Raw genomic sequence first — 25,215 nt, 5'->3', positions numbered from 1 at the left:
GCGGTTGGGGCGGCCGAGGTGAGCCCTGCTTTACACGTGGGCAAGCCGGCACCACCCCCCGCCCCAACGGTCCGCTTGGAGGGGCGGGCTACGGGCGGGACGGGGCGGAGCGGCCGGGACTTTATCCGGCGGGAAGCCGGTGCTGTATCGGAGCTGCGGCGGCGAGGAGCCGGCGGGAGAGGCGAGGAGGAGGAAAGCGGAGCGGTGGGCTCTGCTATTGTTCGGCACCTGCTGAGCCACGTGGCGTCGTTGAGCGCCGCTCCTCGCTGCCAGTCGCGTGTCCTGCACGCCCGGCGCCATGGGCAAGGGGGTGAGCGGCCGGGCGGGGTGCCTGGGCGGGAAACTCAGGGGCAGCCGTCGGGATGACTGGCGGGGAGGCTCCCGTCGGCTCGCGTTGTCTGTGCCGGCTCCGCTTTGTCTTGAGAAGCGCGGCGAGGGAGGTGGCCATGTCGGGCGCGAGGCGGAGTGCCGGGCGGTGGGGTGGCTCCGGCCGGCTCAGCCCCGGGTTTGGGGGAGGAAGCGGCGGCGGCCCCGGGGGGCGCCGAGGGGGCGGCGCGGGCTTGAGGCCGGCGCCGGGAGGCGGCTTCCCGCGGGCGTTGCCCGAGGGCGGAGGAGCCCGAGCGGCGCTGGAAATGGCCGCGGGGCGGGGGGGGGGACCCTCACCGCGCAGTGAGGCGTGAAGCCGGCCGGCACTGCGGGGCTGCAGGTGAGGGCGGTGTGGGAACGGGCGTGTTCCCCGCAGGCGGTGTTATCTGATGCCCTTTTGGAGCCGCGCTGGGAAATGCGGCTGCCCCGACGTCTCCTGGCCCTGATGGAAGTACTTTAGACTCCTTGCGGCCGCAGGGCCCCGGAGGGAGGGAGTTGGCAGCGTTAGCGGTGTTGAGGGCAGACAGGAGCTGATGGCATAAGGAAGGCGATCAGGCATGAACTTACCGTGCGTGCCCCGTTAATTGAGATGATGGCCTCCCGGCATGCTGTGCAGCAGTGGTGTGTGTGCAAGGACTGTGTCAGCCTGCCTGCCCTCCGTTCTCCATGTTATGGCCCGGAATAAAGAGAAGCCCTCCGTCCAGATTCTGTCTTGCTCAAATGTTTGGAGCTCTCGAGCAGGAGCTCGAGGTTGGACGTAATCACAGAGCACCATAAGGATCATTGGTTCCAGCTGTTGGAGTGGAAAGAGAATAGCCCACACGGGACTCAAGCGTGTGACCTGGTGTTATCAGCCCTGCACGCTAACCAGCTGAGCTATCAGGCCTGCCAGGGGAATGGCTGGACCAGCTGCTTAGAAACAGAGCTGTCCCAGCCTTCTCTGCTCCTGTGTGGAGAGTTGTGGCTGTGGGGTGCTTTGGGGCAGCAGCCCTGTGTCCTTCCATCCTTGGTGGTGGAAAATAGAGGTGCTGTGTGCTTCCGGAGTGCTTCTCAAACACCTCTACTGTCCTCATCGGCGTGGAGTAATGGCAGTACCTGAATAAATAGGAGAAGGGCAAGGATGGCCATTTGGAAGAAGGGGCTGTGTGTGGAGGGGGTTTGAGACTGCTTTCTTGCAGTTTGGTTGCCCCAGCATAATGTGTTTCAGTCTAGTGAGCAACAGGCAACATGCGTGGTGATCTCATCTGAGGAATGAAACACGGGGGGTGGGGTTGATGCTGTCTTATGGGTGCTTTAAATCATCTTTATAACTTAGCAGTGCAACAGGTCTTGGGATTTAGGCTTTACTGAGGGGGTTACAATTGCTTTCTAATACAGAAGGCGTATTTTCACTTCGTATTACGTGAGTTCCGTGCATAGTAAACAATTGGCTTAAGGCTGAAGTGTACTGCCGGGAAGTCTGAGGCAGCCACACACTGCTTCATTATTCCATAAGTCACAAGGTTTCTCTCATCTAGTGGTGAGTGTGCAGCAATGGGGACCCTCTGAAAAACAGGGATGTGAAAGAGACAGGCTGTGGGGAAAAGTAGGGTGTGACTGCTGGGCTGAACAGTGTGCTTGTCCTGCCTTGGGGTGCCCAAAAAGGAAGCTCCTTCCCATGAGAGCATAGTGTTGGGGGTGGGGGGAGAGTTGAGTTTGTGTGTATGTGTGTGAGCTGCTGTGCTGATGCTGTGTCACTTCAGATGTTAGTGGGAAGGCCCTGGGCTGCCTCTGTGTGTGTGTGTGTGTGTGTGTGTGTGTGTGTGTGTATGTGTGTAAGGGAGGAGAGCTGGCTAGATGTTATTGCTGTCTGCAGGCAGAAGTGCTTCTCTCCATCCTTGTCACACATTACTGCCTGCTGTAGGTTGCTTCTGGGGATTGGCACTAGTGCCTGAATCCTGCTTAGGTGTAATGCACCAGTTGAAAGGAAACCATGCCAATCAAAGCAATCCTTATGTGGAATAATTTAGGCATCAATATTACTCTTCCTCCTCCCTGTCTCTTTATTTCTACGGTTAAGGGTGCCAAAGAAAACCCCAGCTTAGTCAATGCACACTCTCAAAACAGCATGATGGATTAAAAAAAAGTATCTGACAAGTCTTTTGTGCCTGTGGCTGCCCTCTCACAGCACAGTGGGGTCCTGACATGCTGCACAGTGTCAGCAAGGGGTTACTGAAGCTACCAGCTCCTCAAGGAGCTGGTGTCCAGCCCATTAATCTCCCAGTGCTTCACAAACACTGGAGATATCTCAATGTGATGGTAAAGATGCTTTAATATTCTAGGCAAAGAACTGTATGATGACATGCCTGTAACATAGAATAACATGAAAGTGAAAAACAGGGCAGGTTGTTCAGCTGTCTGTTGGCATTTGGGAAGCCTGCTCTACATGTGGGTTTCCACAAGGAGTCGAGATACTTGTCCCACTATATAGAAAACTGTGGCTTGCTTTCAACCCTGAGGAGCCCTTGCAAGATTTGGCTTTGTTTTCACAGAATGACAGAATGACCTGGGTTGGAAGGGACCTTGAGGATCATGAATCTCCAGCTCTCCTGTCATGTGCAGGGCCACCAACCTCCCCGTTTAATACTAGACCACGTTGCCCAAGGCCCCATCCAACCTGGCCTTGAATACCTCCCAGGGATGAGGCATCTGCAACCTCTCTGGGCAGCCTGTTCCAGCACCTCACCACTCATAGTAAGGAAGGAGGACTTCTCCCATAGCTTGGGAAGCAGCCACCTGCTTGTGGAAATCCCAGTGAGAAGTGCTCATGATGAGCAGTAACAGGTTGTGAAGTAAAAGCTGCTTTGTGTTGTCCTCATGCTGAGACACTGCTCAGCTCTGGCAGGCAGGCAGACCTTTGGTGAAGAATCAGAGGTGAAAGCAGGAGGAATGATTCCAAGAGAGCATTCATGTCCTCTGCTTAATGTTATGTGGGGTCACGAAGCAGCGTTTGTGGTGTGGTAGGAGTGGTCACTGCTATGGCTCATCTGGTTGGTGTGTTTAATGAAGGTTGTCTCATGAGACAGCAAGACAGTAACTTCACTGTTTGCTCTGCACAGTTGATTGTAATGACATAAATACTGGAACAATCCAGGCCTCCAGAGACTGCTTAATTTATTTTGGCATTTACATTGGTGGTTGGATTAGGCGATGTTAGAATAGGGTACTTATGAACTCATCTGCTGATTTGCACCCCTCCCGTTTCCTGGTCCCGTTCCTGTTTAGAACACAAGCCATGAATGGCTCCGTTAGTCCAGGTGGAAACATAGAAGTTGCCTTTGGAAGACAATAGGGTTGCTGGGGGCTGCGTAGGACTCGTTACCCTGGTACTTACAAACGTTCCTTCTGAGCCAATGGAAAAAGTCATACATGAGAAGAAAAAAAGTTTTTCTTCTATGTGGCAATTTTGATGAGTCAGAATTCCTCTAAGTGAACTAACAGAGGTGACATTTTCTGATGAGACAGACCTTCCTTTGTGTCCAAGCCGTGTGCTTGCATCTTGATAAGTCGGGAGCACCATATGCTTTCCTCATTGTCTGGCAGGAAAAGGAGGGGAGAGCAGGGACACCTTCTGACTAAAGGAGGTGGGGGGAAATGGATGGGCCCCTTGCTGGCCAGCACTGTTCAGTCTTTGTTGAACTGATGAGCTTCCTCTTGCCAGCACGGTGCAGTGGCCCCGACCATAAGGAACAGAATGGGCAGCACTGTGATTGTTCTTCAAGGTCACATGTGAGTGACAGAGCAGGAAGTTCAGATTCAGAATGATAAAACCCTAAAGTGAGAGCTAAGACCAATGTTACTAGGTTGGCTTCTGTCTAAGGATGGGATGCAGTAGTAAAGGGAAGGGAAGATACTCTGGGCTCTTGCAGATACCCACCCTGCAGCTCATAGTGAGGCTTTTCAAAGGATGTCTATGCTTGAACAAAGTCAGTGAGCCTTTTCATGTTGGAGTTAAGACTCTTGTGTTCTCAGGCTGTTCACTGCTGCCCCAGTAGGCTTGGTGCTCACATCACCTCTTAAGACCTTGTCAGGCTTTTCTGGTGGGGAAGGGGTGAGGCAGAGATGCTGTGATGCTAGGCCAGGCCCTGGCTTCTCCAGCCTCATTAATAATCACTATCTTCTTGAAGTGAGCAAGAAGCATGTGTTTTGTGTGGGACTGTTGGAACTTCAGCGTTCAAAGATGTTTCCTTCAAACTAAAGGAAAGAGGGAATTTTCACGGTGACTTGAGATTTGCCCTGTGGCAAATTCTTGTGATGCTGGAATGTGAGCGCTGCCTGTTTGAAGTTCTGAGGCTTTTGGGTTTTTTCTTTGTGAAATAGTGCAGTGGGAATTTAGGTACAGGGAAGAGAATGTCAAGAATGCTGACTGTCTGCGGTTGTGTGCCCTCTTCCTGGCTGGGAGGTGGCAAACAGACTTTTCTACTCAGTTAAAACTGTTTCTACTGTGCAGCTCTGTAGCTGCGCGCAGGTATATGAGGGGTGCAAAGTCTGCCTTTACTGAAAAGGGCAAGAGAGATTTCTGTGCACGTGAAGTGGATGGGCATGGCTGCAGTACAATGCACCCAGTGCTTGCTTAGAGCACTTGAAATCCTGGCATAGATGTGCCTGATTGGTTTTGTAAAGAAGCTGTGACTTTTTCTTTCCTGGAAAATTATTTTTAGTGTAGTTTCACTTCTAGTTTTGTCTATTGCTTTTCTTGCAGTAACTAATAATAAAAATTTCCTGTGCTTGTTACTGAATGGGACAATCCTTAGACTCCTAACAGTAGTCCATGTGCAGAGCACTCTGGGGGATCCAGTTTGTGATTTGAGGCGCTTGTGTGAGGAGCAAAGCAGTGCCTTTGCAACTCTTCTGCCTTGTTACTGGTTTGACTGTGTTGCTGCTAACTGCTGTTTCATCTCAAAATATTTCTCTCTTATTGGGTGAAAATGTCATTGCCTAAAACTTGACAGGGTGTTATAGGTCCTAGGCAGTGGGGAAGGGAAAACAGTATTCAGAGGCTTGAGAGGGTCTGGAAACTTGTGCAATATTCACAGGAGGAACTGTTCCATGAGGCTGTGCTAGTGCCTGACTTTGGTGTCTGACAGAGTGTCGAAGTTCCTGTAGTTTGTTTATTGTCTAAGTGATGCTTGTATTTGCTGCCTCCTGCTTTCTTTGCCTTTGGATGCTTGTTTACCTTTTTGTCACAAGATCTAAGTCTCTGCATGATTTCATGTAGAATAAATCATAGGTGATGTGAATTATAAGTCCATCTCAATAATGGGACTTCACTGAGCAGATCATCATCAGTTGTCTGAGGCTGAAGCAGGACTGAGCAGAGATTGAGTCTGTGGTAGTGTGTTACTACTTTGTATACTATTCTTGCTGGACAGATTTCCATAAATTGAAAGCAGATTTTCACTGCATAACAGCCCAGCTAATGTGCCAAACTGAGAATTGAAAGTGCTTGGAACTTACCCCTCAAATTTGATATGTTGGAGATACCACTTTTTATCTTCGCTTGTTAGGGTGCTCCTTGCCAGAGGGTGTGGAAGACTGAGCAAGGGGATGAGGAGTTAATGCATAAAAGGAACATTCATTTGTGCTCAGGGAAAGGTCTTTAGCTGTTTGAACTGTGGCTCATTCACTAAGGCTGATCGAATAGCATGTGGCTTGCTTCATTCTGGCTAGATGTCTGCCTACAGTCTGTATATTAGCAGTGCTGGTAGTGATTGATGATTAGCTCACTTACTGTTTTTGCTGAAGTGGTTTATCTTAAAACAAACAAAACTATAAATTGTTTTGTCTACCTGGCAGTCTCATGTATGTAGCTGATAGATACAGTGAATTCCTACACCAGTAGATGTTTCTTAACAGTAGTATGTTGTCTCTTACAGGCTGGAAGAGACAAGTATGAGCCTACTGCTACATCAGAACATGGAACAAAGAAGAAAAAGGCGAAGGAGAGGGACATGGATGAGCTTAAAAAGGAAGTCTCAATGGTAAGATTTGTGAAGTGTAGAATGAACGGTTAAAAGAATATCCACTGCTCCCAAAGTTCTATGCCTCATGACTGAAAGATAAAAGTGCTGGGGAGCTGCCAGCGTTGTGTGACTGAAAGCACTGATTTCCCTTCTTCCCTCTGTCTCCAAGCCAGACACCTTGCAAGTGTTTTGGTCTCAAGTTGACCATGCAGTAGGCCCTGAAAGTGTCACTTCTCAAAAGGCATTTGAGGCAGAATGCAAGTCCCTGGTTATCTATTACATGCAGCGAAGTCTACCTGCACTTCCTCATTCAGGCAAGCATTGTCTGGATAGCAGCAATGTAGCCTTAATTGTGTTGTCACATGGGGAAGACTGCTGTTTTCATTCCAGCTGGAATGGTGGAGTTGAATCTGTAAAGCTGCATTTACTGTTGGCTCTTGCTCAGACTGACCTCTGTATCATTCCTTCTAGTCATGTTTGAGACTATAGGAGTCTCCCATCTCTGTCTGTGAATGCTGGATGATGTTACTCATCTGTATGAACATCGTCCAGCTTAGGTCTGATCTTGATACAGTTGATACAGCCTTTATTTCTGTGCTCTGTAATTGGGTCTGGGCTCTCTATTTTTCCCCTCTCATTTGTTTGAGAGAGGAGCTGCTAAAAAACTTGCTCAACAAAGTTCAGTTTTTCTTTGGTAGCAAAGCTTGCTTAAAGCATCTGTGCCCTCCAGTGTCACTGTTTAGTGAGACACTGCTGTGTATCAGTTCTTTTTTTTCTAGTTGAAAATAACCTGGCTGTGAAATGGAGTTTTTGGTGGGGAAGAAACACTGCTTAAGCTGGCAGTGTTGCTTAAGATTTGTGAAATTACAGAGTTAATCTTCTGTATGTTCCTACCTTCCATCCTTCCTAGCTACTTTCCTTTGTCCCCCTACCTCCCACTCCCAAGAAGCAAAACACCAAAAAAATCACTGTGAGTTCAGAATTTTCTGTGAGCATGAAGACAACACTGAGATACATCAGAGGTTGTTTAAAAAGCTGTTATGTTGTACCCAAATAGCCATAAGAATGCTTTGAGTTGCTGAATGAGACAGCAAGACTAGCTTATCTCCTCCTTGGAAAGAATCTCTATCTCACTGAAATGATGCAGATAGAAAACCTGGTGAGGGGGGAGTTGCTGAGCTCATGCTGACTGATCTGCACAACAGTCATTCCCTCATCTATTGCTTGTCTTTCAGGATGATCACAAGCTCAGCCTTGATGAACTTCATCGTAAATACGGAACAGACTTGAGTCGGGTAGGTAGACTTTGTTTTCTCTCTCTCCTTGCCTGAACTGGGACTATTCAAATTCAGGGCACTTCACAATGGGAAACCTGGGTGGTCTGGGTTTTTTTTTTTTTTTTTTTTACTTGTTTGTTTGATCTCTACTCTTCCAGTTAAGTTTCCCAGGCTTTGAGAGACTTGTTGAGCTCACAAATAATACTCTTCCTCCTTTCACTGTATAGCCTGCCTGCAATGCTTTAGTGACTTTGTTTTCTAACAAAGTCACTGTTATCTACTTCCAAATTGTTCCAAGGTCAAGTTGATCCTTGGATTTTTTTTTTTTTTTTTTTTTTCCCCCCATAGGAGCTGGTAATAAAGGCAAATGTTTGTTATACTGCAGATGTAGCCTAGTGAGTTAGCACATGACCAAAGATTTAATAATGACTAGTAGTGGTTAAATCTCTATCCTTTTATAGTAAGAAGTATAGCAGATATTCTGGCTAACCTCAAGTGCCAGTGCAGAAGCTCTGCAGTGATATTTTTTTTTTCACCTTTGCTCATGTTTGCTTTAACATGTTTTATTGGTGGATTGCATCTAGCAGCAAACCTGCTCTGTCTGTAGCAAAGGAGACTTAACATACTTCTGTTGAAGACCTTGGCTTCTAAAAGTTGAACTTCCTGGAAAGCCCATCCAAAGTGTCATCATCTTTATAATCCTAGTTTTCACTTGTTCCGTAATTTGATTGAATAGATTGCACTGGTCTGTTCCTCAGAGATCAAAGTCTGCTTCTCTAGCCACCTTGTCCTGCCCTCCTGTGCTTGTAGCCCTGTGATTTGCAGGCTCCTCAAGTAGTTTCCAACGTTTTGTGGTTCACCTTCTAGCATTCAGCTTTCACATCCTATTCTCTGCTGCACGTTTGCTTTGCTACAGATTTCCATTATCTATTAGTGTCCCCTTATTTCTCCTAGTAGGACTCTGCATCCCTTATCAAGCAGAAGATGAACAAATTCAAAGCTACTTTCCTCAGTCAGTCTTGCTGCGATGCCTCTAAAAACAAGTTCTTTTCTAGGGTTTGACTCCTGCACGTGCAGCTGAGATTTTGGCTCGTGATGGTCCAAATACCCTTACACCTCCACCCACCACTCCTGAATGGGTCAAGTTCTGTCGGCAGCTCTTTGGAGGATTCTCACTCCTGTTGTGGATTGGTTCCCTTCTGTGTTTTCTGGCTTATGGCATTACAAGTGTGATGGATGGAGAGCAAAATGCTGATAACGTAAGTAAAAATGTCTCTTACCTCAGTCTCTTCAGCCTGTCTGTGGCTCAAAGCGTATCAGCTTCCTTTAATCATTCAGTCCAGAAGCTTTTTCCATAAGCTCACCCACTGAATTTCCCCTACTTAACATGTCTTGGAGTGCTTCCACATAATGAAATGGGCAGCTGACTTCCTTCACGTTGTCTTAATAACAGTGGCTTGTGGATAGCCTTTGTGTACAAAATGTACAGAGACTGCAATTATCTCCATACTTTGTAATAGAGCACTTAAATACCAAGCCATTTACTTGAACAAACTGGAAGCCTTTGAGGTAAATCCTACTCTCAGTCACTTTTTCTGCTCCTTGTAGCTGTACCTAGGCGTTGTGTTGGCAGCTGTGGTTATCATTACTGGCTGTTTCTCATATTACCAAGAAGCAAAGAGTTCCAAGATCATGGAGTCCTTCAAGAACATGGTGCCTCAGGTACAGAAAACTTCCTTGACCCGCCAAGCTTGCTCAGGGTTATTAACTGTGATGAGCTTCAATTGCAAAAGGCCTGCTTGTGAGTATAAAGTGTTGGCTTTTAGGAGACAAGATGTCTGTTCTGCCAGGTTCTTAGTGTGGGTTTCTAGCTTTTAATATTGAAGGAGATGTTTCTTTTTGCTCAAAGTAATTGTGCAAATAGTCCAAGGCCAATCCAGGCACCCTGTGAGTTGCACTGGTTTGTTAGCATATGTAACTGGTGAGATAAACAAGCACTAAAACTTAGATTCTTTCATGGACAATCTGTATCACGCCTAACCATCGTGCTGTCACCTTGGCAACAACAAGGAATTTTGGTGTCAAGAAAACAAAAATAGCTCTTTCTTAAATCTCAGATGTATCTGAGATAAGCATGTTAGTGTAAGTAGAAACCTCCTTAGAACCACAGTAGAACTATTTCAAGATACTTGGATCTTTCAAACGCCTTAAAAGAGTTGCTTGTGACATGGGTTGTTTCTTTACTGTCTTTCAGCAAGCTCTTGTAGTCAGAAATGGTGAGAAGATGAGCATAAATGCTGAAGGTGTTGTAGTTGGAGATCTGGTAGAGGTGAAAGGAGGAGACAGAATTCCAGCTGACCTTCGGATCATCTCTGCACATGGTTGCAAGGTATAGCAGTGATTGTTTGAAAACTTCATAAATTAGTCTGGTAACAAAGAATGTCTACTGTGCTGTGAGTGGATTGAATGATAGAGTAAATGAGGAAGGTGATGGTGGGGGGGGGGGGAGGGGCTTTCTAGTGCTTCAGTGGCTTTTGCTGTTGGATCAATTTTCTGCCTGTGTATGAAGTAGCACTTCCTTCCATGCAGGTGGATAACTCCTCACTTACTGGTGAGTCAGAGCCTCAGACCAGGTCTCCAGACTTCTCCAATGAGAACCCGCTGGAAACTAGGAATATTGCCTTCTTTTCCACCAACTGTGTGGAAGGTATGTGTCTGTCTTGGTGAATTAAAGTATTAACGTGAGGGAATTAACTCTGTGGGAAAGCAATGCAAATGTTGGATACACACACAACATATTTGTAACCCATTCCTACTAGAGCAGGCTTGTCCTTTCCAGCAAAGGCTTTGCCCATTCCAACCTCAGTACTGTACAGTGGGCGAAGAAACATTGTTTTACCATCTTTCTCTCAGAAGAGGAGCTATGTGGGGCATCTTCTGGCATGGGTGCCTTATTGCAGATACCGTAATGAGAGGGCTAGGCAGAGATATAGCAAATAATGTAGTTGCTGCAGAAACCAGAAGTTTCAGATATCTCCAGCAAAACATCTGTTGCAGTTCCAAGTATGGTGATAGGTTCTCTTTGTGTTGCAGCTCAGAGCATCTTTTCCATGCTTTGGAAAGAGAAAGTGTCCTCTTCCCTCCTTTAAAGCAGAGGCCTAGTCTACTTGAAGACCTTCCCTCTTTGATTCCCTATGCAACTGCTACTTGAATCAAGTGGATTCTTGATTCTCTGGGGAGAAGAAAAAAGGCACACTGCATGTCTAGTTGTGCGGGTAGACTGTGTAGCCCTTATCTCCAAATACATCTCTCCTGTTGGAGAGCATAAAAGCTGTGGTGGGAGACCTTGGCCCATTGTGATGTCTACCTGCATTATACTGGACCTTTGTAATCTTACAAAGCTGTCTGTCCAGCTAAACAAGCTCATCTGTGTGTCTTCTGGAATGTTTTTTGTTTCTAAAGCCTCTTTCTCTTTTAGGCACTGCCCGTGGCATTGTTATTAGCACTGGGGACCGCACTGTGATGGGCCGTATTGCCAGTCTGGCATCTGGACTGGAAGGGGGTAAGACTCCCATTGCCATGGAGATTGAGCACTTTATCCACCTCATCACTGGAGTAGCTGTGTTCCTTGGTGTCAGCTTCTTCATCCTCTCACTTATCCTTGAGTACACTTGGCTGGAGGCTGTCATCTTCCTCATTGGGATCATTGTTGCCAATGTACCTGAGGGATTGCTCGCAACAGTAACGGTGAGTGAAGCTGGAAAAAGAGTGACTTGAATGAGTAACCTGTGTGGTACTTCAGGAAGTGGAGTGCTTCACGATCAGTGGATGTTCACAAAGGTGAATCTGAAGTTCTGTAGGTATTGTATGTGGTGAGTGTACAGGGCTAGGTTTTATAAATGTATTGTATTTGGACTAGCTGTGCAGATGACTATCAAATGCTGCAGTTGTTCATCTAGTGATGGTGGATTTCTGAGTTAGGCCTGCACAGAAGCTTGGAATTGCAGAATTAAGTGAGCAAGGCTAGTTCTAGAGCTGTCTTCCTCCCCCCTCTCTGTGGTGGTGACAGGCTCTCCCACTGTACTTTTGATAGGAGTTTCTACATGCATGTGCCACTGGAGCATCCAGCAAGTTTCTCTGTTGTCCTTTCTGGCAGAGATTCTTCTAAGTTTTGTCTCCCTGAAAGGCAGAGAGAGTGTCTGGTTGTGCTTCTCTGCACCAGATGGTGATGGACGAAGGCAGAGGCTTCCATGCAGCCTTGAGCTGCAGAGCAGCGGCTGAAATTGCTGAGAGTAAGCATTTGGAGAGGAGGGGTAGCTGGGGCTGCTTGCTTCCTTTATCACTGAACTGTTACCCAGTCTCCCGGGCTGTTTTGAGCTATTTTTGTACAAGGCATGCCTCCACCTATTTTAAGAGCACTGTGATAAGGGTACTGTGATTTTGACTAGAATCTTAGTCCAAGCTACATTAATTCCTTTCTAATCCACTGAGAAGCAGGAGAATGAAACTTTTTAAGTCCTTTTCTGGAGATCCTGTGGAGAAGGAATTGTCATTTAAACTCAGCAGCTGGGTCTAAAAACTGCAATCTGTGCTCACTTTGTCAGTGCAAAATAGCTAGGTAGTCACTGCAGGGCACAGGAGGTTGTCATTCCATGCTAACAGTGAGTTGGGTAGCACTGCATTAGTGTGCTTGCACATCCAACCTATGTCTTCCTTGTCTCCAGGTGTGTCTGACACTAACAGCCAAGCGTATGGCTCGTAAGAACTGTCTGGTGAAGAACCTGGAAGCTGTGGAAACTCTAGGCTCCACATCCACCATCTGTTCTGACAAAACAGGCACCCTGACACAGAATCGCATGACAGTTGCACACATGTGGTTTGACAATCAGATTCATGAGGCTGATACTACAGAGAACCAGAGTGGTAAGATCATCTCTTTGCACTTGAGGCATCTCATTTGAAATAAAGCCTTCTGTGTAAGAACCTGCTTTTTTTTTTTTTTTTTTTTTTTTTAAGCTCTAGTTCATGTTGCAGGAGGCTTCTAATACGGTCTGCAATAAGCACTGAAAGACTTTGGGTAACCTGTAGAAACTTCTGCACTATGCTACAGTTCTGTTTAATCTATGTATTTCCACCCTGCTAGCTTTGTTCTTATTACCCTCTTTTTTGTTGTTGTTTTAATGAGAAATCAGAAGTTTGTTACTTTAACTGTACACTTTTTGGTACATTAACTGTACTATCGATGTGGCCCAAGACAATTCCTCTTCATTTAGTGTGACTCAGACAAGCCAGAAGGCTAAATGCATATGGTTTAATCCTTAACTGACTACAGAAGTAAAAAGGAGGAAAAAAAATGGTAGCATGGCTGAGCTATCTGAAGTGCTGGATTAAGGATCCAGTCCCTTTGGGTGTGTGGGCTTGAATCCCACTGCTGCCAGCAGATCTTTATGCCCCATTCCTGGAGGTGTTCAGAGCCAGGTTGGGATGGGGCCCTGGGGGCAGCCTGATCTTATTGGTGGCAACCTTGCCAATTACAGGGGATTGGAACAGGATGGACTGAAAAGGTCCCTTCCAACCCAAGCCATTCTATGATAAGGGGCTGACCACTTATTTCTACATACAGAGCAGGCTTGCTATTCAGTACTTCACAGTACTGAATTACTTCTGCCAAAATGTACTTCAGTGATGCAGGCAGTCTTTGAAAGGGTGCACAGGAGAGGTGTTGTCCAGTCTCAAGTCATTATCAGGGATGTGGGCTGAAGCTTCCCATGTTGAGGTAAACAGCTACCCTTGACCAAAGGCTTTTCTAGAATATCATGATTATGGTAGTAATGAATTAAGTGGTTCTAAGGCTTACCAGTCTCTTGAAGGAACTTCTTGGTAAAGAACTTGAAATCTCAGCATGCTGTAAAGTTAAGAGGTACTTGTCTCTCCCAAACTATGATTAGTACAACCAAATTAATTAGTCTCCTAGCTGTTATCTACCTTTGAAAGGTTGTGCTTGCAACACATTGCTGGCATTACCTTCTTGCAGTGGTACTGCTGCTCCCTGTCCCCCTCCACCAGTTACCTCAAAACATTGTTCCTGTCCAAACTACTTAAAGCTCATTTTGTTGATTTTAGTCTTCAACATTAGTGCTAAGTAATAAGCTAAAAATAAAGTGTTATTTGGAAGCATTCGGTTTTGGCTTGGAAATGGTTGGCTTGGCTGCAGTAGAAGTAAACATAGAAGGCTTCTCTTCATGGAAAATACGTTTACTTATCAGTTAACTGTTCATCTCTCTTGAAGCTAATTCAAGAGGCTTGGGAAAAGCAGCATCTGTACTTAAATTGTTCCTGCGGGGGCTGTTCCATCTAGTTCCTGGGTGACTAATAAAATGAGACAACCTGAAGGGGGGATCTAGTATCCATTACTTAAGATAGAGATGAGGAAATGAAGTAGCTGTAGTGTGCTAATGGGCTCTGGGTGAATCTCCTGTTTCTGTGATAAATGCTTTTACTGTTACTCCTCAAGAGTGTTGAATTTGTAGCTTATTTTCGTTGATCACACTCTTCCTCTGCTTTCAGGTGCTTCCTTTGACAAGAGTTCAGCTACTTGGACTGCTTTGTCCAGAGTTGCAGGTCTCTGCAACCGTGCTGTGTTTCAGGCCAACCAGGAAAATGTACCAATTCTTAAGGTAAGTTCCTGAAAGAAACAATTGCCCTGTTCTTCCCCTCTCTTCCCCCCTACCCCCATTTTTGCATTAATGGTAGTGAGATTAAATTTCACAAGTCACAAGGAACTTCAAACTAGAGGCTTCTGCCACACTTGATCTCTTCTGAGGCCTGACACTTTAGGAGATTTGCAATGCATGGAGGAAATGAAACTAGAAAGAAAGACACTTTGTCTAGCCATCTACTAGTAACTACAGCTTGAGCAGGATCAGATACTTCAATCAGAAGAGGGAAGACCAGAAAGCTTTCCTAGGCAGTTTCTATTGTTTGCTTGTTCTCTTGTATAGAAGCTGGGACTGGGCTGAGATGAACGTTCTTTAAAAATATATATTATTGATATGTTGTGCCTTCTGTGGTGAGTTCACAGGAACGCACCTTTTAATAACTCTCTTTTTCCTCAGAGAGCGGTAGCAGGAGATGCCTCTGAATCTGCACTCCTGAAATGCATTGAGTTGTGCTGTGGTTCTGTCAAAGAAATGAGAGAAAGATATCCCAAAGTGGTGGAAATACCGTTTAACTCTACCAATAAGTACCAGGTAAGCATGTCCTCTCTTGAGGGAGACACTTTGTGAAGTGCTTAAGCAAGTTTGTGTGCAGATCACTTCAAAAATCTTAATATCAGAATCTTATATCAGAATCTTATCTAGCTGTTACTGCTTGTAGGCTGCTCTAGTCTATTAAACTGGTGAAACATGCCTAGCTCCAGTGTAAGAGCTTCTGGAGCTGCTTTGGCACTAAGGTGTCAGCTGTTAGAAGATCAGACATGTTTCCCACCTGTGCAGCAGTAGTGCACAGAGAATGAAAAAACACAGATCCGGGAGTATCAGTGAACTACAGGGAAGCAACCTTACAGGTGAAACTAAGATTCTAAAGGCATTCCCTACATCTGTTGTTCTATGGTATTGTTAAATACTATGTAGATGTACCTTACTTTGCACAATTCCTTAAAGTATGACTGGATGAAAGGAAGAGCAAAAAGTCACAGCCTTGATCTACTGTAGTTCCGAGGCATTAAGTAATGGTGATTACTCATGGCATTTGCAGTACATGTCTAAAAATTTTCTTATTTTCTGTCCTAGCTGTCTATCCACAAGAATGCAAATCCATCAGAATCTCGTTACTTGCTGGTGATGAAGGGAGCTCCAGAGAGGATCTTGGATCGCTGCGACAGCATTCTTATTCATGGGAAAGTGCAACCCTTGGATGAGGAAATGAAAGATTCTTTTCAGAATGCCTACCTTGAGTTGGGGGGTCTTGGGGAGAGAGTACTGGGTAAGGAAAAACAGCTTTAATCATAAAAAGACTTGTTCCTTGCACTCCTGTGCAGTCACCATTGACTAGGTGGAGCATTGTACTTCATTCCTGCAGTGTAACCATAGTGTTGAGAAAGGTCATTTCAGCAATTTGTTTAGGAGCAGCCCTGCCTTTTGCCTTTAATCTAAAAAGCAGCCTGCAGGGTCTTGTCTTGCCTAGCAGCTGGGTTGCCTGGTTCAAAATGAAGTAAAATACTTAGGACCTTCAATCTCCATGGGGTTATATGATATTGACTTGCTCCACTGCATGTGAACTGTGCTTTGTTTGGGTACTTAGCAACAGCTATTAGTTATCAGAATATAAGCATGACTGCTGTCTCAATAGCCCTGGCTAAACCTCTGGCACTGTCCTGTTGTTGTTGCTCAGCTGTTTGTGGAAGCAATAAGTGTTCACTCTATCTGCTTCCTAATAGGTAGGAACAGAATAAACATGGGTTTTGATGTGTTGCAGGATTCTGTCACTTGGCTCTGCCTGATGACCAGTTCCCTGAAGGCTTCCAGTTTGACACAGATGAAGTAAACTTTCCTGTAGAAAAACTCTGCTTTGTAGGATTGATGTCTATGATTGATCCTCCTCGTGCTGCTGTGCCGGATGCTGTTGGCAAATGCAGGAGTGCTGGGATTAAGGTAGCTGCTTCTTGGGCTGTGAGAAGTGCTTTGCTTTAAATCTGTGGATATGAAGAGCTTTCCATAATCTGTAAGAGGCTGTAATATGGATGAAGGGAATTATTGGTCAAGTTCTAACTAGTGCTACTTCAGGCTTCACTGCCAAGTTAAATTTAAGTGGTTGTATATTACTAATTTAAAAAAAAAAGCTAGATTCCAAACTTGGAGGGTGGTGTCTGCCAGTGCTCTGGTGTCCCAGAGTGTGTGATTTGGCTCAGGTGTGTTCTGTACATACCACAGTGTTAAGATGAAGGAGCAAAAAGCATGAATTGGAAAATGAACTGGGATGACTTGGGATTATCTGTCTCTCTTAAATAGATAACACAGTAATGTGCGCCTGTATTTCAGGCTTGCTGTGTGCCAAGGCTCACTTATGGAACAGAAGCTGCATGCTTTCTTCATCCTGAAAGAATTTTGTCTGTTGAGCAGTGCTGCTCTAGGCAAGGCTTTCACAGCAGTCTGTGTTCCAGGTTATCATGGTTACTGGAGACCATCCGATCACAGCCAAAGCCATTGCCAAGGGTGTTGGTATCATCTCTGAAGGCAATGAAACAGTGGAAGATATTGCTGCTCGACTCAACATTCCTGTCAGCCAGGTCAACCCGAGGTACTGATGGGGAAAGCTAAAGCTATTCAAAGGATTAAGTGTTTGCCTATCTCCTTGCCTTGGGGTAATCTCTTAGCATCCCTCCTCAGACACAAAGTGCTTGACTTCTGCTGGCTGAGCATGTTGTGGTTCTTCAACATCTTACATGAGTTATGCGAAGAATGCACAACGATGTCTTGAATTATGTCTCTCTTATGCCTGGGAAGTAGTTGGGAGTATGCCCTACATGGAAAACTCCATCAGTTTCTTCCCTTTTCAGTGCTGTAGCTACCTATGATCTGTCCCCAAGTTGGGGGAAAGAACCCTGTGACTGGATGGAGAGCACAAGCTCTGTGTGCTGGGCAGAAAGGAATAGCTAGGTAGAGGCATGGAGGAAGAAAGATGGCTATCTGGGGGCTGTTTTGAACAGTGAGGCTGCAGACCTGAAACAGTGTGTTCATTCCTGTGATTTCAATTTTTCTAGTAGAGGTTGTCTTTTGTCCCTCCCAAACAAACACTTAATCAAGGTTCTTTAGTAAAATAACGTAAAAGTTCGTGGAGAAAATTCTGGCAGGAAGAAATAACTTATTTATTAGCTGATATAGTTTGCATAGTGACTACAAAAAATAAAGTTGGCTGTTGAGAGAAGAGTTAAATGTGAACTTGATGACTCCATGCCCTTGCTCTCAGGCTGTGCTGGGTCTGACTGCAGGTGGGCAAGCAGAGCAGGACTTGGGCTGGCTGGAGGAGTAGTAGCTACTGACCAGCAACAAGAAGGATAAGTGTGAAAATGGAGTTCTTAGGGGTTAAAGCTTGCTGTCATGGCCTAGTGCAGAACTGAGGTGGCCTAAGAAAGCGTGCTTTGGTGTAAGAGGGCTGTTTTAGGAAGGCTGGTCTGTCTCTGTTGCTTAGCTTGACCCAGCCTGTGTTTGGGCTGGAGGAGTGCCATGTAGCTTTTAAACTGTGAACAGAGACAACCTGTGGGATGCTGGGGGAAGATAAGTATTGTGGCTGACTTCTCCCTTTTATTGAAGGTAACTTCACAGCCTGGCAATGCAGGCTGGTGATTGCTAGGTTGTGTGACTGAGTGTATCAACAGCAGTCTGTAAAGATGGGGAAGTAATTTCCCTGTCTAAACTGCCTGACGTCACTGGCTGCGTGACAGTCCCCTTGACCAATAAGGGATGGTATACTGGACTAGAGGTGGTATTTTGTTCCACTGTACAGGGTGCCAAACCAGTCTAAATATAACATCTGCTTTTGTTGCTGAGGAGAGTAAAATAGACTGAACTGGCATAGCATGACCTCCCTGAAGAGCCAAACGTAGATCAGTCTGTTGGGAAAAAGATGCCTGCAGAAGACAGTTGCCTGTGCCCTGGATTCCTTTCTTGCAGGAATACTAAGAGGGAACAGGGGAGAACCCGTGTATGCCTTGATGCTTTAAAACAAAACAGAAGCAAAAAACCAAAAAAATAAACCCACAGAAATAATTAAATTGCATATGGGGTTTTGTCTGTTGTTCGATACTGCCTTATTGTCTTCTGCCTTGTGTTGCCCACGTGTCATTAAACTTGGAGCATCAGACTTCCATGTGGAGGCTACCTGGACTGGTGTTTAGTTGGACACAGCAGGGATTTGATCTTTACTCAGAGCACTGAAAAGCCATAACTTTTTGGGACGAACACAACTAATGAGGAAGTTTAGTTTGACGTAAAACATCATCTTGCCTTTTGATTGCAGGGATGCTAAGGCATGTGTTGTTCATGGCTCTGATTTAAAAGACATGACTAGTGAGCAACTGGATGACATCCTGCTTCACCATACAGAAATTGTCTTTGCCAGGACATCTCCTCAGCAGAAGCTTATAATTGTGGAAGGCTGTCAGCGCCAGGTAAGAGACAGGAGACCAAGGACTTTATCAGAAAAATCTCTAGATACACAAATAAATTGCCAGACAGTGTCGCCTTCTGGTTTTCTGATGAGCCTGATTTAAGATCCTAAAAGGTGTGGCATGAGGACAAAGAGAAACAGCTGTCTCTTCATAACAGTGAAATGTTCTGTACGCTTCATCTCCTGGAAGACAAACTTCCTCTACCCCCAGATGTTATATAAAGGCTTCCAATCTTTGCCTTCTTCTCTTTGTGACTAGGGTGCCATTGTAGCAGTCACAGGTGATGGTGTGAATGATTCCCCAGCCCTGAAGAAAGCAGACATTGGTGTTGCTATGGGTATTGCTGGCTCGGATGTCTCCAAGCAGGCAGCTGACATGATTCTGTTGGATGATAACTTTGCCTCTATTGTCACTGGGGTTGAAGAAGGTGAGTTCATAACTGCACTTGTGTCTAAAAGCTTGTGGGGCACGTCAGCAATGTTACTGATTCCTTCTGAAATAGAAATTCCTGCAGGGTTTGTCTCTACTGAATCTTGCCTCCATGACAAGTGTTTTGAAGGAGGGAGAGGAACTTCCCTTCTTTAAATTGTCGCCCTTTCCCTGGAGCCAGCACTACATTTCAGGATAGCTTCCAGTGGGAAGCAATTAGGTGACAGTAGCTACTTTGTTGCTCTGACTTGTCACTATGGCTTTGCAGTCATCTCTGGCAAGGATCTGACATGTTTTCCTTTCACTAGTAATAACTCTTAAAGAGGAGCAGAAGAGGGGGTGCCTTCAGAGCTCTTGCTTGATCTCCAGCAAGCAAGACTTAGTATCATACTGTTGTATGCAGTGAACCTTGCGTACAAGGATTGTCATATTTACCAGAAAATAGTAGCTCGTATAGGTGATGACATGCTTGATGTGCACAGGCTTTGCTGCCTTGTAGCGCATAAGAACTCTTCAGTTTATTGCAGTAGCATTTTAATTCTTGTTTTTAGCACTGAAGCTGCCTGTGATCTACTTCTGCTAAGCAAGGGTTATGTTTGTCTTTTCCCTGCCTCAGGGCGCCTGATCTTTGATAACCTGAAGAAGTCCATTGCTTACACCCTGACCAGTAACATTCCTGAAATCACGCCTTTCCTGATCTTCATCATTGCAAACATACCCCTCCCATTGGGAACAGTCACCATCCTCTGCATTGACTTGGGCACTGACATGGTGAATGCCTTTTTCTTGTTCTCAAAAAGAAATGTGGGTTTTTAGTACCCTTTAAAAAAAGAAGTTGAAGGAAAATGTTAATATGCAGTCTTTCTTAGTGCTCATATTATAACACATGATATTATATTATACATGACAACTGAATACTTACTGGCTCATCACATTTGAGCACCCTTTCCTTGTCTGTAAGGATAGAATGGGGAGGGTGGAAGAGTGGGGAGGTTCTCACCTAAACCCTAGGGGTTTGTGGCAGTACTCTTTCTCAGGCAAAAAAAAATGTGAAGCAGGGATGGCTATGTACAGTGTCAAGCAGAAGTGGTTCTAACAACAGTCTTATGCCATCTCCAAAGGTCCCTGCTATCTCCTTGGCGTATGAGCAAGCAGAGAGTGACATCATGAAGAGGCAGCCGAGAAATCCCAAAACAGACAAGCTGGTGAATGAAAGGCTGATCAGCATGGCCTATGGGCAGATTGGTAAGCTGGTCTGTTTTCTCTGGCACTGACCTGGGCTTAGTGGTAGCAAGGGTTATGCGCCCTCCTGAGTCAGTGACTGTTCTGCTTATTTTGGTAGGGTTGAGGTTTGGGCTGCATAAACCAGGACCTCAGGCTGTTGAGATCTTGCTCTGATTCTGCCCCCACAGCACATAGCGGTAGCTTGTGCAGTGTGATCCATTGAATTGCTTTCACAGTAATTTTATTTAATTGCGTAGCGCTGTAAAGGAGCTGGCTGACAACCAGCTCTCCTCTGGTTCAGACTTGTTTAGCAAGAACATAGATCTCATTGTTAGTTTAATTAGAAGTAAAGGATTCTCTCCAGCATATCCCTAAACACACAGCATTAGGAGCCTTGATTAAAAGCGACTATAGAGACATGCCCAGTTTGCAGGATAGGAGCTCATGCTTAATTGCAGCAGACCTTGGGAACCTTCTTGACTGTTATTTGCAAAGGTTGGTTTGGGTGAGGCTAAATGAGAATACAAAGGGAGTTTTATCTGCTATCCTTCGCAGCACAGAGCAGAACAGAAGTAACTCTGTACACAGTTGGGTACAAAAAGTGCTCAATAAAAGAGTTGCAGTTGAGTTTGATGTTACTGTGAACTACTTCTATGACTGTCACTTGAGGCTGAACTTCAGAAAGTGGTTGAGGTCTCCAACAAACTGCTTTCTGTTACAGTTGCACTGAGCAGTTGGTTCATCAGTTTTATTCCACTTTTTATCTGTTCAGGTATGATCCAGGCCCTTGGAGGTTTCTTCACCTATTTTGTGATTATGGCAGAGAACGGGTTCTGGCCTTCTGGGCTTGTAGGAATTAGACTTCAGTGGGATGACCGATGGATCAATGATGTTGAAGACAGCTATGGACAGCAATGGGTATGTTTGGAGGCACAGTTTAGAGCCCAGCAGCCAGAAAACTGATGTCTGCTGGACTCTGTGTTCACACCAGAGTAAAGGCACCATGTCTAAACAAATTGCTCTTGCTTTATATATTTTTTTTTTTACTTTTTTTTTTTTTCAGACCTTTGAACAGAGGAAAATTGTGGAATTCACTTGCCATACAGCCTTCTTTGTCAGCATTGTGGTTGTGCAGTGGGCAGACTTGATTATTTGTAAGACCCGAAGGAACTCTGTTTTCCAGCAGGGAATGAAGTAAGTAGGGCTATCTGGAGGATTTAGAGTGGGTCTTCAGGGCATGGTATTCTAATTCTTCATCCCAGCAGTGACTGAACATCTTGGTATATAAGTTTTGAGCAGTTTTGTGCCTTGATAATGGATGAAAGAGGAATTGAGTATCTGTTGTGTGATCTGCTGCAGTCTGCCAGGCTGAGCTAAAATGAAGTGTTGTTAGTGGGAAGCTAGCTCACCTCAAATGACAGCGGGGGGGGGGGGGGGGGGGGGGATATTCCAGCACAGCAGTTTTTTGTGGTGGCAAAGCATCTGAAGTCTTTATCTGGTGAATCCCAGCTGCTTTCTGAACTTTTGATGAAGACAACTGACAGCTGGTACTATTGTGCAATAGGCTCTCTTGAGTCATAACAGACCCTTCAGATAGCTGAGCCGTCAGGTTGGATCACCTGATGGTTCCCATCTAGTGAACTACTGGCTTAGACCAGAATGCCTGTCTCCCTTCACTACCATATGGTAACCGTATGGTAATAGCTTTAGCATGCTATTCTCAAGAATATTTTGTCCCTGACTGCTTTCCTGCTTCTCCTAGGAACAAGATCCTAATATTTGGTCTCTTTGAGGAGACTGCTCTAGCTGCTTTTCTGTCCTACTGCCCTGGGATGGATGTTGCTCTAAGGATGTACCCTCTCAAGTAAGTTGTATCTTGCTGCTTGTGCAACAGGCTGCAGCACGGAACAATAGTGTTAAGTGGGGAAATGACTAAGAGTACTTACTGGTTTATAGAACATGAAACCAACTCTTAACACAGAAGAACTCGGGCTAGAGGGAATGAGTAAACTTCTGTCACAGTGTGACACCCTAGAGATTTGCTTTCCTTTACTGCCTGTGGAATACTTACGGGGCACTGAACTGCAAACTCTCCCTTAATAACTAGCACATAACCTCTACATTAGTATTGTGGTGCAGCTGCTCTTGTACTTATATGGTAGTATTCTAAGGGGTGAGGGACTGCACCTCCAAAGAAAGCAATTCAATTGGCTAGAAAACATAAGCCAAGTATCTCTTCTTTACTAAATGGTCGTGACATTTTGTGCCTTCCAAAGAATTTGCACAAAGTCTTCTGAAACAGGCTACCCCATGAGTGCAGATGGATCTGTTGATGCATAGTAACTTTCCTAATGGTTGAGAGAGTGCCAGCATCTTGACTGTTGCCCAACAGCATTGCAAAACTTCATGGCAGGGTTTAGTCTTGAACAAACTTTGAACAGTCCTGTCACTTAACTATCGTGAAATCCTGATGGCAAAAACTCCTGGTATGTTTTGTGTTCCATTCAGAAGCGTTGTTTGGAGTTCGAAGTGTTAGCATTTCCTAACAAGAAAGCAGGCATCTGCCCAGTGCCTGCGGCAGCTGGATGATAACACTTATGACTTAAAGTCATAAGGGAAACCAGTGCAGTTTGAGCAAGGCCATGGGTACAAAGGTTACTTGTACTGAGAGGAAATGTAGGTGGGGAGGTGCTGGTACAGAGATGAACAAAGATGCTGCGACCCACTTTGTCTTGGAATGAATATCCAAAAGTGGATCAACCTATTGCAGCAAGAAGGTGGTAATTCTTGGCCTGGAGGGTTCTCACTGAGCCACAGTCTTGTGGGAATGGGGATGCTGGCAAGCTGATGCTTGCCTGCCTTCAAGATCTACATTCTTCAGTACCATCGTTTCATAGCTCCGCTAGACAAAAAGCGTCTCCATTGTCTGTGTTTTCACTGTTTCTTCTCCCAAACAGGCCAACCTGGTGGTTCTGTGCCTTCCCGTACTCCCTCCTCATATTCCTCTATGATGAAATCAGAAAGCTCATAATCAGACGCAACCCTGGTGGTAAGCATGTGTTGTTGGTCTGCTTCTTTCCCCACCTCTTCTTCTCAGGGACCCCCTGGTACTAAGCACCAAGTAAGGGTGTACTGCTGTTTTCCCTTCATTGCCCAGCTTGAGCTGCTTATTCTGCAGTGGGCTGCAAGGCAGCTCTTTCCACTGTGGAGGCTTGCTAGCCATGTTTCCAACATGAGATGTGGTTGGTTGAAATTCAGGACTCTGTCCTTCCCTGTCTCTTCCTTGAGTATATGGAAGTATCAATACACTGAACTAAATGGGAAGACCAATGCTTGGGTGGTTTTAGAAAGTCAGAACAAGATTTGAAAGCTGCATCACATGAATGATCTGGAAACAGTTTCTCTTATATGACCAGGTCCCTTTCTAGCACAGGATTACAGTGCAAGTTTTCAGAGCCTGAAAGTAGCTGTTGTGAACTTAATCTCTGTCAGCCTAAGACTAACTCCTCCTTACATTTCCTTTTAGGTTGGGTGGAAAGAGAGACCTACTACTAAAAAGCGCCTGTAGAGCATTCCACGCACAGCCCACACCACCTCTCCATCTCCTCTGTGTGTGTGTACTTCATCTTTGCAAGTGCAGAATTGGACCTGAAACTGAAGGAAGCATGAAGAAACATGGACTGGAGGAGAAAGCAAGGGGGAGGAACAGGGTGGGGGGGAAGTGTCAGACCATCAGTCCATGGAGGTTAGAGATTGAGTAGGCTCATCTGCCTTTGCTTTTGTAAAAGGAAACAGAAGATTTTATACATGGATTTTTATGAATAAAGATGGATTATAAGAGGATGCCCCCATATTGTTGTAGGCAGATGTTTTTCCTCAAGGCATAAACTGGTTCAGGGGTGTGGTGCTAACACTATATGCTTTTAGCCCTTGGCTTCCCATTTTTATAGCTGGAGACAGCATGTGAAACTTCCATGCTGTAGCTCGCTGCCTAACAGGACAAACTCTTGCAACCAATTGCATGTCAATACCTTAAGCACAGGAAACTTTCTGGTCTCTGTAACTGTGTATCTCGGCTGTTTTCTGGAAGGAACTTCTGCTCTCTATCTCTAGCATCAAATGCAAAATCCTGGAGGCTAAGTATCTGCTCTGGCTCTGATCTGCTTGCTGGATTTAGAATGGGGCATGTTGCATGCACTCACTGGTCTGAGCATGTACTAGCACGCTGCTTGCCCCACTGCTACAGGCTTTGTGTCTCAGTGGAATTAGACTCATTACTGGCTTCATGCCCTACCTATCTTGTAAAGCTTTCCGTTTCCCTCTCCTGGGTTTGTTCTGCTCTCAGAGCTGTCTATCCCTAGCTCTCAATGTTTCTTCCTCTGAGTAGACTGAGAATGTGGAAGAAGTCATACTCTCAATATTTCAATTAGGGCAAAATTGCTAGCCTTGTCATGATGCTTTGAGTAAAGCATTACTGTTGTGAGACACTTCTTGTCTGAGCTTTGAGCTGGAGTGGGTTGTGCTGTTCCACTCTGAATTTCCAGCTATTTGCCATATATTTTGATATAAGTGTTAGTGCTTGTATGGTTTGCTGCTGAGAGCTCAGTGGGAGGTGTGACCTTTTGCACAGGGACAGTCAGCATCTTGAGGTCTTTAACTTCACATTACTTCTGGCATTGTGCTTAAGCCATGTGAAGGATCTGGCTCTTGATCGTATTTCTGAACTGCTGGTTCTGTTGGGTACACA

The 25,215-nt window shown here is 45.3% G+C and overlaps 1 protein-coding gene across 1 annotated transcript; it reads left to right on the top strand.

Annotated features, from left to right (window-relative positions):
• Positions 1-116: 116 nt before the first annotated feature.
• On the top strand, positions 117-24,319 carry ATP1A1 (ATPase Na+/K+ transporting subunit alpha 1). Its single transcript, XM_048933384.1, has 23 exons — positions 117-310; positions 6,282-6,386; positions 7,604-7,663; positions 8,701-8,904; positions 9,254-9,367; positions 9,900-10,034; positions 10,235-10,352; positions 11,124-11,392; positions 12,370-12,568; positions 14,213-14,322; positions 14,761-14,895; positions 15,439-15,631; positions 16,124-16,299; positions 16,809-16,945; positions 18,665-18,815; positions 19,074-19,242; positions 19,861-20,015; positions 20,366-20,489; positions 21,241-21,386; positions 21,532-21,662; positions 22,231-22,332; positions 23,426-23,517; positions 23,995-24,319. The coding sequence occupies exons 1-23, from the start codon at positions 299-301 to the stop codon at positions 24,021-24,023; spliced, it is 3,066 nt and encodes a 1,021-aa protein (XP_048789341.1). The 5' UTR covers positions 117-298; the 3' UTR covers positions 24,024-24,319.
• Positions 24,320-25,215: the final 896 nt, after the last annotated feature.

This window comes from Lagopus muta, chromosome 1, assembly GCF_023343835.1.
Source record: "Lagopus muta isolate bLagMut1 chromosome 1, bLagMut1 primary, whole genome shotgun sequence".
NCBI lineage: Eukaryota > Metazoa > Chordata > Aves > Galliformes > Phasianidae > Lagopus > Lagopus muta.
The sequence above is the reverse complement of the archived record's forward strand: the minus strand, read 5'-3'. Positions and strand labels throughout refer to the sequence as shown.

Bases quoted from the DNA above. Each gene is read 5' to 3' on its own strand.
- ATP1A1 (XM_048933384.1), top strand. The intron at 10,035-10,234 runs GTATAGCAGTGA...CCTTCCATGCAG, and splicing joins TCTCTGCACATGGTTGCAAG to GTGGATAACTCCTCACTTAC. The intron at 23,518-23,994 runs GTAAGCATGTGT...ATTTCCTTTTAG, and splicing joins AATCAGACGCAACCCTGGTG to GTTGGGTGGAAAGAGAGACC.